The sequence below is a fragment of the Malurus melanocephalus genome, unplaced genomic scaffold (assembly GCF_030028575.1).
Source record: "Malurus melanocephalus ecotype Western Australia unplaced genomic scaffold, MMel_1.1 scaffold_494, whole genome shotgun sequence".
NCBI classification, from domain to species: Eukaryota; Metazoa; Chordata; class Aves; order Passeriformes; family Maluridae; genus Malurus; species Malurus melanocephalus.
In genome coordinates this window covers 333,200-346,231 of record NW_026623726.1, presented here as the reverse complement: position 1 = coordinate 346,231, position 13,032 = coordinate 333,200, and the positions used below count along the sequence as shown (strand labels likewise).

At 38.1% G+C, this 13,032-nt stretch overlaps 1 protein-coding gene across 4 annotated transcripts in view; it reads right to left on the bottom strand.

Annotated features, from left to right (window-relative positions):
• ATE1 (arginyltransferase 1) overlaps positions 1-13,032 on the bottom strand; it is a 65,260-nt gene that overhangs the window by 16,615 nt on the left and 35,613 nt on the right. For all 4 annotated transcript variants that reach the window (XM_057381166.1, XM_057381167.1, XM_057381168.1 and 1 more), the window contains exon 11: positions 464-584. In XM_057381166.1, the coding sequence (XP_057237149.1) occupies positions 464-584 (121 nt within the window). The remainder of the gene's footprint in view (positions 1-463; positions 585-13,032) is intronic.

Here is a 13,032-nt window from a genome sequence, read left to right as displayed (position 1 = left end):
TTKTGCTCTTCACATTCATGACTTAAATTGAATGTTTAAATGATTGTTAAACTAAACCTGCCACTTTGTCTCTTAACAAAAGCACTTGATGCCTTTAAGCTTCTCCAGTCCTTTCACTTTCCTGTACTGATTCCAATTTAATTCCTTTATTATTTAATTATCCGACTGGAATGTGAGAAACAATTTTTTGATTGGTTTTGTTCATGCYCAGAGTAGCAAATATAATTTGACAATAATCTGAAAGGCAGCAATATGTGTTAATTTTGAACTATGTACATTCTGTAAGACAGAATTTACTTAAAATGGAAAGATAAAAATCTCCATTTGCTAATGTTTGCTGCAGGAGCTGTGAATCTTTTCATCCTTTACAGGTAAGATTTCCACACTGCTTTAGCAGCAGATGTGAAAGCAGCAGTTACAAAAAGACAATTTTCAGACACCTCATTGGGTGTTTTTCCCTTACCTGCTTTTCCATCCTGGTTGAAGCGGGAGTATTTGGAGTGCTCGAGCAGGGGCAGGCATTGCTCAATGGGTGTCCACACGTAGGTCTCTGGACACAGCAGGTCAGAGGGCCTGTACTGACCCTGGGAAGGGGAAAAGATGGGRRRAAAAMAMRMAAAAAAGAGAGYAGTCACACCAGCTGCACAGAAACACTCTGGCTACAACTCCATTTCCCAAAGAGCGAGGAATATTTTAATCTAATCTACACCAAATGAGTGTTCAGTGAAATCYCAGGCTTCAGCCATTTCAGCACCATCTCAGGAGTACAAACTCAGCCTTGGCACGTGATGAAAATGTAAAATTAACATAACACACTTCCACGATCTCCAAGATGAACTAGAAAAAGTTTTGGCTTTCCTTACTGGAACTCTGTGTTTTAAGTTATCCTCTGGAGCTCTGCTGAGCTGGGGCCGACACTAAAAAACTCAGCACCTCCAAAAGCAGCTCATCTCAAGTGTTGGTAATTCTAACAAATAATGGAGAACAAAAAAAAAAAAATCTAATAAAAACCCCACTGAACAGTAAGCAGGACGCTGTTTTTATTACATTAGTGATGGAGCATTTCGCTCATTGCTRCTTAAATAGTAACACTTTAATTCATGGAGCTTTTCCTGGATTAGCTTACAGGTAATGATTAGTGAAATTCTACCATTTTTTTGTTGATTTATTAAGAAGATATTCTTTGCAGACATGCCCAGAAACTAAACAGCCTTAATTATTTTCCTTCCAGCTACACAGAAAATCACCACCTCAGCAATAATAACCTCCCCTAATCAGATCTTCATCTGATTTAAAATAAGATTATTTAGCAGCCTATAACTTAAAGTCAAAAATCTATCTTTGAGCCATTACTCATGCAATCCATACACTCTCAACATTCAGAGCCATATGGGGCCAATAGCAAATTAATTTTTAACCTGCAAATTCATTACACATCTCAGCTTGAGAAACAGCCATACAGTAAAGAGAATGAAAAATTTTAGGGATACAAATCAAAAATTAAGGGACTGGGAATTATCARAAGTCACACTGCAGTTGATGCCATTAAGAGTTCTTCACATCAATTACATTAAATGGATAATTAAGATTATCATCTTGAGATGAAGTTGATTTACTGCTCAGTATCTGCTCTGAAAAAAGGCAAAGAAGCTTTAGTTGAAGCTGAGCAATGTTTGGGAAGGTACAAAATTACAAAATCACTATGACTCAGTCTGCAGGTGAAGACATCCCTTTGGGGACACCCTTATGCAGCAACACCCAGTTCTGGAGAAACAGAACTCCCAGAAATTCCCAATTCTTTTTACTGTTCAGCTCTTCATGATATTTACAGAAAAATTAATTTTTTTATACATTTCCCATCAACTGTAAATTGTTGAGTAGGAAATACAAGAATTATCTCTGATAAAAAGTCATCAGTGCTCATGTAAAAAAGATAAAAATAACCAAGCTTCATGCTGAACCTTGTCAAATACCTGAGGTAATTTTCTAAAAAGGTCTGTATGACTGATTTTCTCATTTGAAAAACATCCAGGATTGACTTKTTACTACCATTGCTGATTTTGTTGCTTTTTTTAAAATTAAAGGCAAATTTTCATACTAAATTAAAACAATATTTCTCCAAATCCATTCAGAAACTTAAACCTCAAGGCCTTAGAAAATCCTCTATAGTTAGAGAATGGAAGTGACATTATTAAATAAACCACTTTGAAATGTTATGCTCTCTAAACAGAAAGAGTTGAAAGCTGTGTGAAGGTAGTGCTTAAAGAACACTTTTAATCATCAGTACTCAGATGAAACAATTTAAGGACTTGGAGAAAAAACACACCTTTTCAGTCATAATTCTAAAATATTAGAACATAATTACTTGTTGATTTAAAGACATTTTCTCAACTGGCCAAGAAGGCAGAAAGAGCCAAGGAACCATCTTTCAGAGCTGTTGCTTAAGCACAGGAAATACAAGGTGGCAAATTAATCTTTCCTTGTAGCACAGCCAGCCTAGGGACTCAGTTTCCCCAGAAGATCCTGCTCCCACATCTTGAAATTTATCACATTTGTGAATTCCACAAATAAAATTCCTATCACCACGCAGCCCTATTCTAAATTTCCCARTTACTTCTGTAACATTCCAGTCTGTCATAAAATGGGATGGATAAAATTAACAGCATTGCAGCATTGCTGGTTTGGGTATAATTAAAATAAACCTTCTTTAGCACGAAGCAGCACAGTAATGGGAAAAATTGATTTTCCAATCATTTAAGGCAGATTCAATATTTATCTCGGGCATTAAAATACCATAATTTGAGGAGGAAAGGAAAAAAATAGTTCTGAGGTGACTTCCTTTAGATGTTTTTTTTTACTCCAAAATTTAGAAACCTGTTAATAAACTTCCCTGAAGGCACAGGAGCTGTGGGGATGACACATCGCTGACCCAGGTCACTCKGTGGAATTAGAGGCAAAAATGAAAGAAGCCCTTGATACTCTTTGATATCCCCCCTTCCTGGAAGTGTTTGCAAACCCACTAGAAATAAGATCACTCTCCTGTAAAGGTGTTTTATTTACAGTGCTGGTCAAACCCACACCCTGACTCATTCCACAGAGGAAGTGGGAACACAGGATAGACCCAGGTGAGTTTCCCAAGGAACAGCATTTGCACTGTGTCTGTATTGCCAGAATTAAAAAGGGAACCCACAGGACTTCATTAATGAAAATYAAATATTTCTAAGGGTTTTGCCTCCCTCCCCTCACCCTTTCCATAAGCACTTACTCTCAATTTACTTACTTTCTTCAGAATATTTAAAACCTCAATATGAAAATCCACCTCCTACTTTTTTCCTCTCTCCCTTCATTCCTGGGCTGCAAAAACATCCAAATCTGAGAACTCACACAGATTCTGCCTCATGTATATGAGCATCTGYACTTCAAGAAAAATGTTCAAATTTCATTAGTCATTCTAAAATGATTACATCATCTAAAAAATTGCCTCTGAGCACACTATTTATATTCCTTCTCATTCTTAATATTGATTTGCAGTATACACCCAAAATAAATCCAAAATAGAAAGGGAACTGCTGCAGAGGGATTTCTCACAGTAGAACTCAATCAGATTTGCAAARCTCATTTTGAAAACCATTTCTCTTTGGCTTCAGATTAAATCAGTATTCATTTCAGAAGTGATTCTGTCTACRGTAAAAGTTCACAACTGAAAACATTTTGCTTTCTTTTACCTCATTATATAAAAGCTCTTGCACAGTAGAACTGTTTTAAGTTGCCCAGACCATCTAGGGAATATTTAACTACAGGACTTTCAACAAAAAGTATCATCTTACAAACCATCCCATAGCACTCGTCTCAGATTTCAGCTTCTCAAACCCRATACCACCTGCTGATGAAATGAACTCTGTCAATATAAAACAACTGCACATTTTTCTCTCTCTGCATCTATATTTTGCCAAGAAATATCCAAGACATAAAATGTGCTTCTTAAAAGATGTTTTTGGAAATAAAAAACAACCTGGTCAACTGGAAGGTGTCTTAGCCCATGGCAGGGGGTGGGACTGGGTCATTTCTAAATCCTTTCCAATCCAAATTGTTCTGTGATTTCTCCATCAGATTGAGGGGACCTAAATTCTTTACTGCACTACAAAGCAGGGCATTCTATACCTTCAACCATCCTGGTCAACCTGTTCTTTTCTCAGTTTTTCTATTTCTTCTCTGAAACAGGAGAAAGAGCCACAGGARGAAACCATTCAAACTGCATTGTCCACAGAACGTTAAGAGCCCAATGTATAATAAAGGTACAAATTAGATTAAAGATACAAATTAAAGATACAAAATATTAGATTAACATACAAAAAGATAAATATCTGACTAATCTATCAAATGGCTAGACTAAAAAGCAATACTGAAAATTAGCATGGCCAAGAAATTCCTGAGCATGTGGTTGCTTCTACCAAATCAACTCATTGCAACATTAATGTGACTCTTGTTTAATTTAAAAAATTAACAAGGTACATGTTTTAATTAAAAAAATGTAAAAGTGTTACATCACTAATGTTTGGGGCATTTTTCCTCCTATATAATCCAAAAGRGAGAACCTTCAAGGTGCTTTCCCTTATACAATTAGACATGCTGCATTTTAATTGGAAGCTTCTGGAAATAAATTTTATCGAGACTGCCAAGMCTAAATTAATACTTCACACCATGAAGGTTTTTGTTTTACAGTTTTCAAATTACAATGAGCCAGAACTTCTCTGAACTTTTGTTCCACAGGAARGGCAAAGGTTTTAATGAGACTTTAGTCTGGAGATTACTTTTTAAATATTTTGCAAAATCTGAGGGATTTGGTAAGTACTTGAGATGAAAAACACCAGCAGAGTTTGTTTTTGTAGTCTAAGTAAAACTAAAAATATAAAACTACCAAGAAAGACAATAGCCTCAAAAATGAAGGTCAAGCACCAGTAGCGCTGAAAAAACAAAACAGGAAGGTTAAACACACATTTAATTCTTTTGTCAGGTACAGTTTACATCTGTATTCTATTTTTTCACAATAAAGCCATTGATCTTTTATTAAAAGTGAATTAAGACAGCCTTCATCTCCAGYTCCAGCCAGCTGCTTAAAAAGAAGCAAAAACAAAGCAACCCCAAATTATCAACAGCGACCCATTGGGGCTGGGCAGCACTGCCTGTGCAAGAGCACAGCCAAACCATGGGGTTATGAAATTCAGCTTTTCCTCTGAAAGACAAGCCCCTGGCATCCCCAGCAGAGCACTGCTCCCTGATTTCATGACACCAACAGAAATGGAGTTTATGGATCCCCAGGAGAGCCCTTGGCCAGTAACTCGACCGGTTGTGTTTTCCCAGTCTGGACAAAGAGCTGCACATCCCAACCCCTCTGTGCCTCCAACCCCTCACGTGGCACCCAGCTGTGCACAGCCTAAAATATTGCAGAAAAACAACAAAAACCTTCCCCTGCCCCGAAACTACCTACACAAATTCACTCCCACCTCGCAGGCGCTGTTTTAAACATCTTTTTAAACAAACCAAAGCCCCGTGAGCAATAGCACAGAATGGAGCAGGCAGCTTTATTTATCCAGGAGAGATGGCTGGAGACTTCAGCTTTATCATCAAAAAGTACTGAGCTTACAAGAAAATAGATACCAAAGAGGAGTTACATCATTGGGTAACTCAATTAACAACCTGGATATCACCAGGCTGCCTGAAACTCCAGCACCACAATCAAACAAGCTGATTTTGTCCAAGCTGCAAACTTTGAAATAATTATGGACTCCACATTTTTAGGATCCCACAGCTGCATTCTTGAGGGCTTAGCCACCTTTCTGTTTCATTAAAGAATAATGTGGCGTAATCCTTAAAAGATGTTACAAATAATAACCAAAATTTATTTTGTAGCTCACAGAAGTTCAGAAAATTAAGTTCCAGTCCTTGCTCTTCAGAAAGCTGTGCTCATTCTCATTCATTACATGATCACAAGCACAAAACCTGGGTAAAAAGGGAATTTTACAGGCAGCCTGGGAGCTGTAAGGTGCTTCCCAAGGTACCTCAAACTTGGAAATTCAGAGCAAATACCCATCTTCTCCCATTTTCTTCRTTTTCCCATAAGTGAAATATAAATCTAATTTGATGTTGTATTTCCAAYCCATCATAGAATTGTTTGGGTTGGAAGAGACCTTTAAGGTCATCTASTTCCAAYAYTTATTTAGGTCAGTTAATTGATTATGACATTAGTCTCTTTTATTGTCTTTCTAAATGTTCCCCAATGATGTTTAAACTGAATGTCCAAAGCAAATTTGTACATAATTTGCCAACTTGCACCTCTTTTGGGTTTATTTCCCAAGTCCATGTAATGTATTAAGAGAAATAACTAATGATACCAAAGCAAAAATACTTCTGACATTTGTTTCTACATGTCAAACAAAACAATTTCCTACAYTTATTGACTGTATATTCATACTTAGCTGTATTTCACTAACTACTAAAAAAAATAGCATTTCAGAAGGTTTTCATCGTATACCTCAGGTAAATAAAACATTTCAGGTAAGTGTAAAACAGATTAAGCTAATGAGTAAAAGTCAAAAAGGAAGGCAGCCAAGTTTCACATTCAGTATCCTACAATTATCATGCAATTATTTGGCCATTAACCTCCTACAAGTTCTTAACCCACCACAAAWGTGGAATTAAATTAGGTTTATCTTAAATTTCACTGACATTTAAGGCAAATCTCAGCACTTTATTTGCCTAGGGTGCTCTGCAAAGAAGCACTTTTAAAGAAATACTCCCCCTTCCCCTATAAATATCTAAAGAAACTTTTACTGTTCTTTGTTTCCCCAACAAATGCTATTCCTAACAATCCCCAGGATTGTTTGGATTCTGCAATCTTTATAGCTTCGTGTACACTCCAAATAGCTGCTTTCCCCTTGTCTTCTCTCACAGAAATTATCTGAAATATTGAACTCTTTCTAGCTTGTTTCTGATACTGGGAAACAGCCAACAGGTGTCTCAAAAGGCTCATGGGCTGCGAGGAAAAAATTGCTTTCCACTGAGGACAACAGGGAGTATTTGGGACAGGTTTTTATCTTGCTTTTCTTTTCCCCTTTAGTCTCCAAGCCTGTGCAGCTCTTCTTCCTCCTTTTTAATGCCAATATTATCTTTCCCTCCACTCTGAACATGCCAAGGGAGGCTCTGGGTGTTTATGTTGAGCTCCGAGCCACGACCTGCTGCACATCAATATTCAAACACACCATCCACGGCATCCAAGAAGCCAACAAAGTGCTGCCTGAGATAAAGCACAGCCACGAGCACACTCCAACAGTCCTCCTYTCCAGCACCACCATATTAATCAATGAGATAATTGTGGTTTAAGGTTAAAAGTGAGCAGTAATTAGTATGGTGGAGAGCCTCAGAGAGAGCTGCTGCAGCATCGCTGCCTTATCAGCTCGGGATGCAACTGCCCAGAGCTAAAGATAAGAAACAGCTCTGGGCATCCTCTCACAGCCACTTGTAAGCACAGATCTCTTCCTCCAAGAGGAGGAAGACTCCTTGCTAAGAGTTTGTCCTTTTTCATTTATGAAGAGCAGTGAGAGTTTTCCTTTTGTTCTGAGCAATTGCAGCCACTCTTTTATCTAAAGTCACCGGTTCAAAGCCACTTTGGAATAAAGTCAGTGATGAGGCTTGCACAGAAGAGGAAAAATAACCTGTATGTTCAGGAATTACAGCAGAAAAGCTTGATGACTAGATAGATACACACATATTTAAATGAGTAGTTATGAAAATTTAATTTAAAGATTTGCAGGGGGCAGTTGTCAATCTTTTATATTTCTGTTCTTTGCACTTAGAGATTCATTCAAGCCAGTGGTGTCTAGTAACATTCCTTAACTCAGACACAGGACATGAAATATCTCTGCCTATTCCCACTCCACACCTCTTACTCTCAGTCAGAAAGATGGATAGATATATACACACAAATTTTACATTTGTGGTTTTTAAGATTCAGAGCATTCTCAATTTAGATCAAACCTACCATGCTGAATTTACCCTGTATGTGGTGTTTCACACTGCAGAGCCAACAATACAAACATCACAAAATGGTCCCTTCAGGACCAATAAGGTGCATTATTTACCCTGAAACTGCTATTGTACCCTTGTACCAGACATTTGATGACAAGAACAGCAAATTTATGGATTCTGGACTGCCCCAGGGTGACTGTTTATCCAAAGCTGAAATAATAATATCCAAATGACAGACAAGTTTGAAGAAAACTCCTGAAAATGAGAAACAAAGAGAAATACTACAGGTATGGAGCTTACATAATATTAAGGTCACTTCTTAAGTGTGTTTTCTAAGTACTTTTACATCACCAAACTACTGRTTTATCTATTTTGCCTTCTTTATATTTCTCAAGGTTCCTTTTTCTTTTTATTTTATTTATATCTCTCTGATCTGTGCTGCACACAATGGTGTTCATTAAAACAGACTATTGAAACCAAGTTTAGCTTCCAATGTTACATTAATTCTGTGCTCGATGTACAAAAATAAGGAATGCTGATATGAGATGGTACTTAGAGGAAAACTCTACTGGATGGAATTGCAGAAGCTGCCACCAGAATATTAAAAACATTAGATTATTAAGAATCTGAAAACATTGCATATCTTCAAATATTGCTATTTTATCTCTCTCATGCACTAATATTTCTTATCAGTGACACTAAACTGGATGATAACACACTAAACTTGTGTGACATCCACACAAGACTCAGATTCCAAGGAACATTTCTCATTCACTGTGTATTTGTGCACATTTAGAGACTGAGATTCCCTAGGAATTCAAAGGATTGTGTGTTCAAAAGAGGGAAAACTATTTTGTGACTGTAAATAAAACATACAAAATCAGCTAATATCTCCTGGAAATTGCCATTGAAAATTCAGCTGGGAAGAAGCTAATTAAAGATGGTGTCATACAGATTGTTCAGGAGCTGGAAGTCCTGTCTGTCCTGTCTGTAGAGAAGCTACTCAAGAATGTTAAAAAGAGCAGAAMAATTTGAAAAAATTAGTGGGAAACAATAATAAAGAAGAGTTAAGCTTGTACATTTGAACACTATTAGCTTTTTTGAATTTTAGCCAACTTTTTCAGCAACTTGATTTTTTTTATGTATATAAATATGAATTGCCTTTTTACTGCAAAAAAATCAAAGAGTTTGGGGGAATAAAAATTGTATGATTACTGAAATGGACCTTGTTTACTTTGAATCTGCAGCAGAAATTCTTAAGGAGACCYTAGCATTAAACTTGGAAAGAGAGATTAAATAGAACTATGATAAAAAGATAAAACCCAAGTGGGGGCCTCAAGAGGAATGCTTCATTAGAGACACACCAACTCTGTTGACTTAGGTCTATCTCAAAAGGAGTTTATTTTGGCAGCTGGCAGAAGCAGAAGGAGAGAAATAAAAAATAAAAAAAAAAAACCCAAGAAAAAGAAATGAGTGTTTCAATCATGTGGATCCCATATCTTTCTCTTGAAGGGCTGCCATAAAATCGCAGTATTTTTTGAGTTCATTAATTTAAATGTACAAAATTAAGTACTGAGGTTTGTTTTCTTATATTTAATGTAAGGTGAAATAATCACAGGAAAAATATGCACAACCTAATAGATCATACCCACKCTTTACCCTTACAAACACAGAATTGCCACTGACATAAAATAACTTTAAACATTCATTAATACCCCACTAGCTGCTGTCATGTCTAAAAGAACAGCCTTCATCTGCAGCTTATGGACATATGCCACAAGAAATCTAAATTAATTTCCTGTCAAAGAGGCTTCTGCTACGTAGTTATCAAAGTAAAAACACTACACACCATGTTTATTTAATAGAAAAAGTAGATAAAATTAAATTGAGAGAATTTAAATGAAGGTGAGTATGCTTTAATTTTTTTTCTATACAACTGCACAGTGGGAACCAAAAATTAAAATTCAACAGGATTAAACCACAAGCATGATCGACATGGGTGTGAGGGCAGGGTGCACAATAATTTATTTTCATTTTATAAAAACATTGGCTGTGGTTATGATGCACCACAGAGTGAACCAATGTAAATTAGTTTTTTAATCTTTTGTGAAAGCGACAAGAAATTACTTCGTGGCATAAAATTCACTTCAACTCCAACTTGGCCTTTCTCACCTTTTAAAGCAACAATTCTAAAGGATGGCACGAGAGGAAAGCATTCTGCATTTTTACTTTTCAGGTATCTGTGACGCCTCCAGTTTGCTCATTTTATCCATGCACAACACACATATCACTCTTGCTCCTTAATCCAGCTGCACATTCCCAGCTCCTGGAGAAAATTGCTCAGGACTGTGCACCAACAGAACACATGGAAACCTGCCTTTCTCCCTGCCCACCAATTTCTCTGAATTTTGGACATTTTTGATAATTCTTTACCTGCACTGTTTATCTTCAGAGCTGTTGTGTTCCGTGCTTACTTCCAAGCCCATTTTCCCCAGTGCCCATCAGTGTCCAAGCGTTCCCGATCTTTCCAATGTCTCTCCAACAACTTCAGRGATTTTCCCTGGAGCCCCAAACCTTCCCCCAGAGCCAAAACTCAACCCTCCATCCCACTCAGAGCCCTTTTCCAGCCCAGCCTCATGGATCAGCTCTCCCTGTGCCTGCCCAGACCATCACACACCRACAGGAACACCTCTCCTCTCCTGGATTTGCCCAAAGTCCTGCTCCAGCCTCCAACAGAATTCAAAAAAACCCAGCCAAAACCACACAGAACTCGCCAAAAATCTATCCAGACTCCAAGGGCAAGAAAATAAGACCTACCCAAGGAAGTCTGGGTGAGGGTAGCCTAATACTGAATAAATAATTTCATKTTTCTCATGCCCAGCTACCGACTCAGCCTGTGGGATATTTCAAGACATAATAAATAACAGACTAATTGACAGCTCTGCAAATTGTGRAACACTGATATTCACAAGTTGAAATATACTCCTAATTAGGAATTCAGATGCATGATGTTGGCTTTAGATTAAGATATGCTATGTGGGATTTTCAAACTTCATGCAATTAGATCATGTTGAAAAACAAGGTCACTTTAAAGTTTTTCAGTCCAGCTATTTCATTTCTATTTGCTTTCCTACATCTAAGAACAAGAAATAATAATTCTGAAATCAGTAACTCAGAACTGTACAAGACACTTAACTTCAAGGCTTTCTACCAATATATGGTACACCAGACAAGTTTTTTCAGCCCAGCAATAAAAATTTAGTAAAAGCCAAGTAATTTACTTTTAGACATTCAACACTGAAATGCACAGTACAGAAGACACACCCTCAAAAACACTGGCACATGCATGRAAATGGCTTTTAAGAGTAATTTTAGGACAGAAGAAAAGGAGTAAAGTTGTAGGACAAAGAGAGACAACACCACAGGAAAGTTCATTAGCAAAACCTTCATTTTTGCAGGATCTTGAACAAATAATTTTGTGAAATTCAAGGTAATGTATCCTCAATGCACACACAAAGATGTCATTCATACTAAAAACCTGAAGGAGGAAAAAAAGCAATGATAAATCTCAGTCTTGCCGTGTCTACAATTTGTATTACAAGGATAGAGTAATTCACCTCTGCCAAAAAAATCTAAACMCGCTTGTCTCCCTTACATCTGCAGATTAAAAACTGAATAAATAAATAAAAAGGCTCACTTTACTACAATTTTCCAAGCATGTGTTAGAACTTAAACCTTAACAGCAACCAAACCAGCAGCTATCTGCACAAAGGATCAACATGTATCTGTAAAAAAACTCTGCACCATCAAAACACGTCTGCTTTAAGAAAGTTTCTTCCATTGTCYCTAAAAATGTTTATTTTCATAGTAAGTTTTCATTCATGAAACAAACATTCTAACTTTAGGCCGGTTTTGTTTGCTGAGTGTTTGTTAAACAAGCTGGCTTTGTTGCTGGGAGAAGGGAATTTGTGCACAAAGCCTTTGTGCTCTGCCAGGAGTTCCTTCCCAGCAGGAGAACATCCAGCCACCTTGGGATCATCCTGGAACATGAAGCTCACAAAGCACAGAGCTCAACTGGAGCCATCACTGATCCCCCTGCATCAGGCTCACAATGAGACAAAAACTTGTGGTACCACAACAGGACGGCTGTGCCACACCAGAATTGATGGCTCGTGGTGTGCCAGGATGGAAAAGTGGGAAATGAGTTGGGAGCACATCCACCTCCAGAGAGAGCCCAGGGCCCCAGGGCTGCAGGAAGCAGAATCTGAACTGCCACCACAGCCTGTGCCAGCTCCCATCATCCCAGAATCACAGGGTTAGGGAACAGATTGGGGGGGGGAAGGGACCTCAAAACTCAGCTCATTCCACACCTTCCACTGTCCCAGGCTGCTCCCAACCCCAATGTCCAGCCTGGCCTTGGGCACTCAAAGGGATCCAGGGGCAGCCACAGCTTCTCTGGGCACCCTGTGCCAGGGCTGCCCACCCTCACAGGGAACAATTCCTTCCCAAAATACCACCTAACCCTGCCCTCTGGCAGTGTGAATCCATTCCCTGTGTCCTGTCCCTCCATCCCTTGTCCCCAGTCCCTCTCCAGCTCTCCTGGAGCCCCTTTAAGCCCTGGAAGAGGCTGTGAGCTCTTCCTGGAGCCCAGGACATGGTTTGCTTTCTCTTTTCTTCTCTGCCTTAACACTCCCAAYTGAAAACCAGGCTGTAGCTGATTCAATTGTCAGGAAAAAAGATTGAACTGAGAGAGCCCCAGGCTTCAATGCATTCCCTCACAGACCATGCTAAATATAAGAAACTGAGAAAAGAACCCAAGTTTAGGGACACTAATCAAAAGTAGGAATTAAAGACCAAAAACATGGCTCCAAAGAGATGTACTGAATTTTTGTCAGGCTATTTTGCAGGAAATAGTAACTGCCTGAGGACACAACACAGTAAAAATAATTGTATCCTTTCAACATGTTCTTTTGGACATTGACTTGTTTTCAGACTCCTTCTGTTATT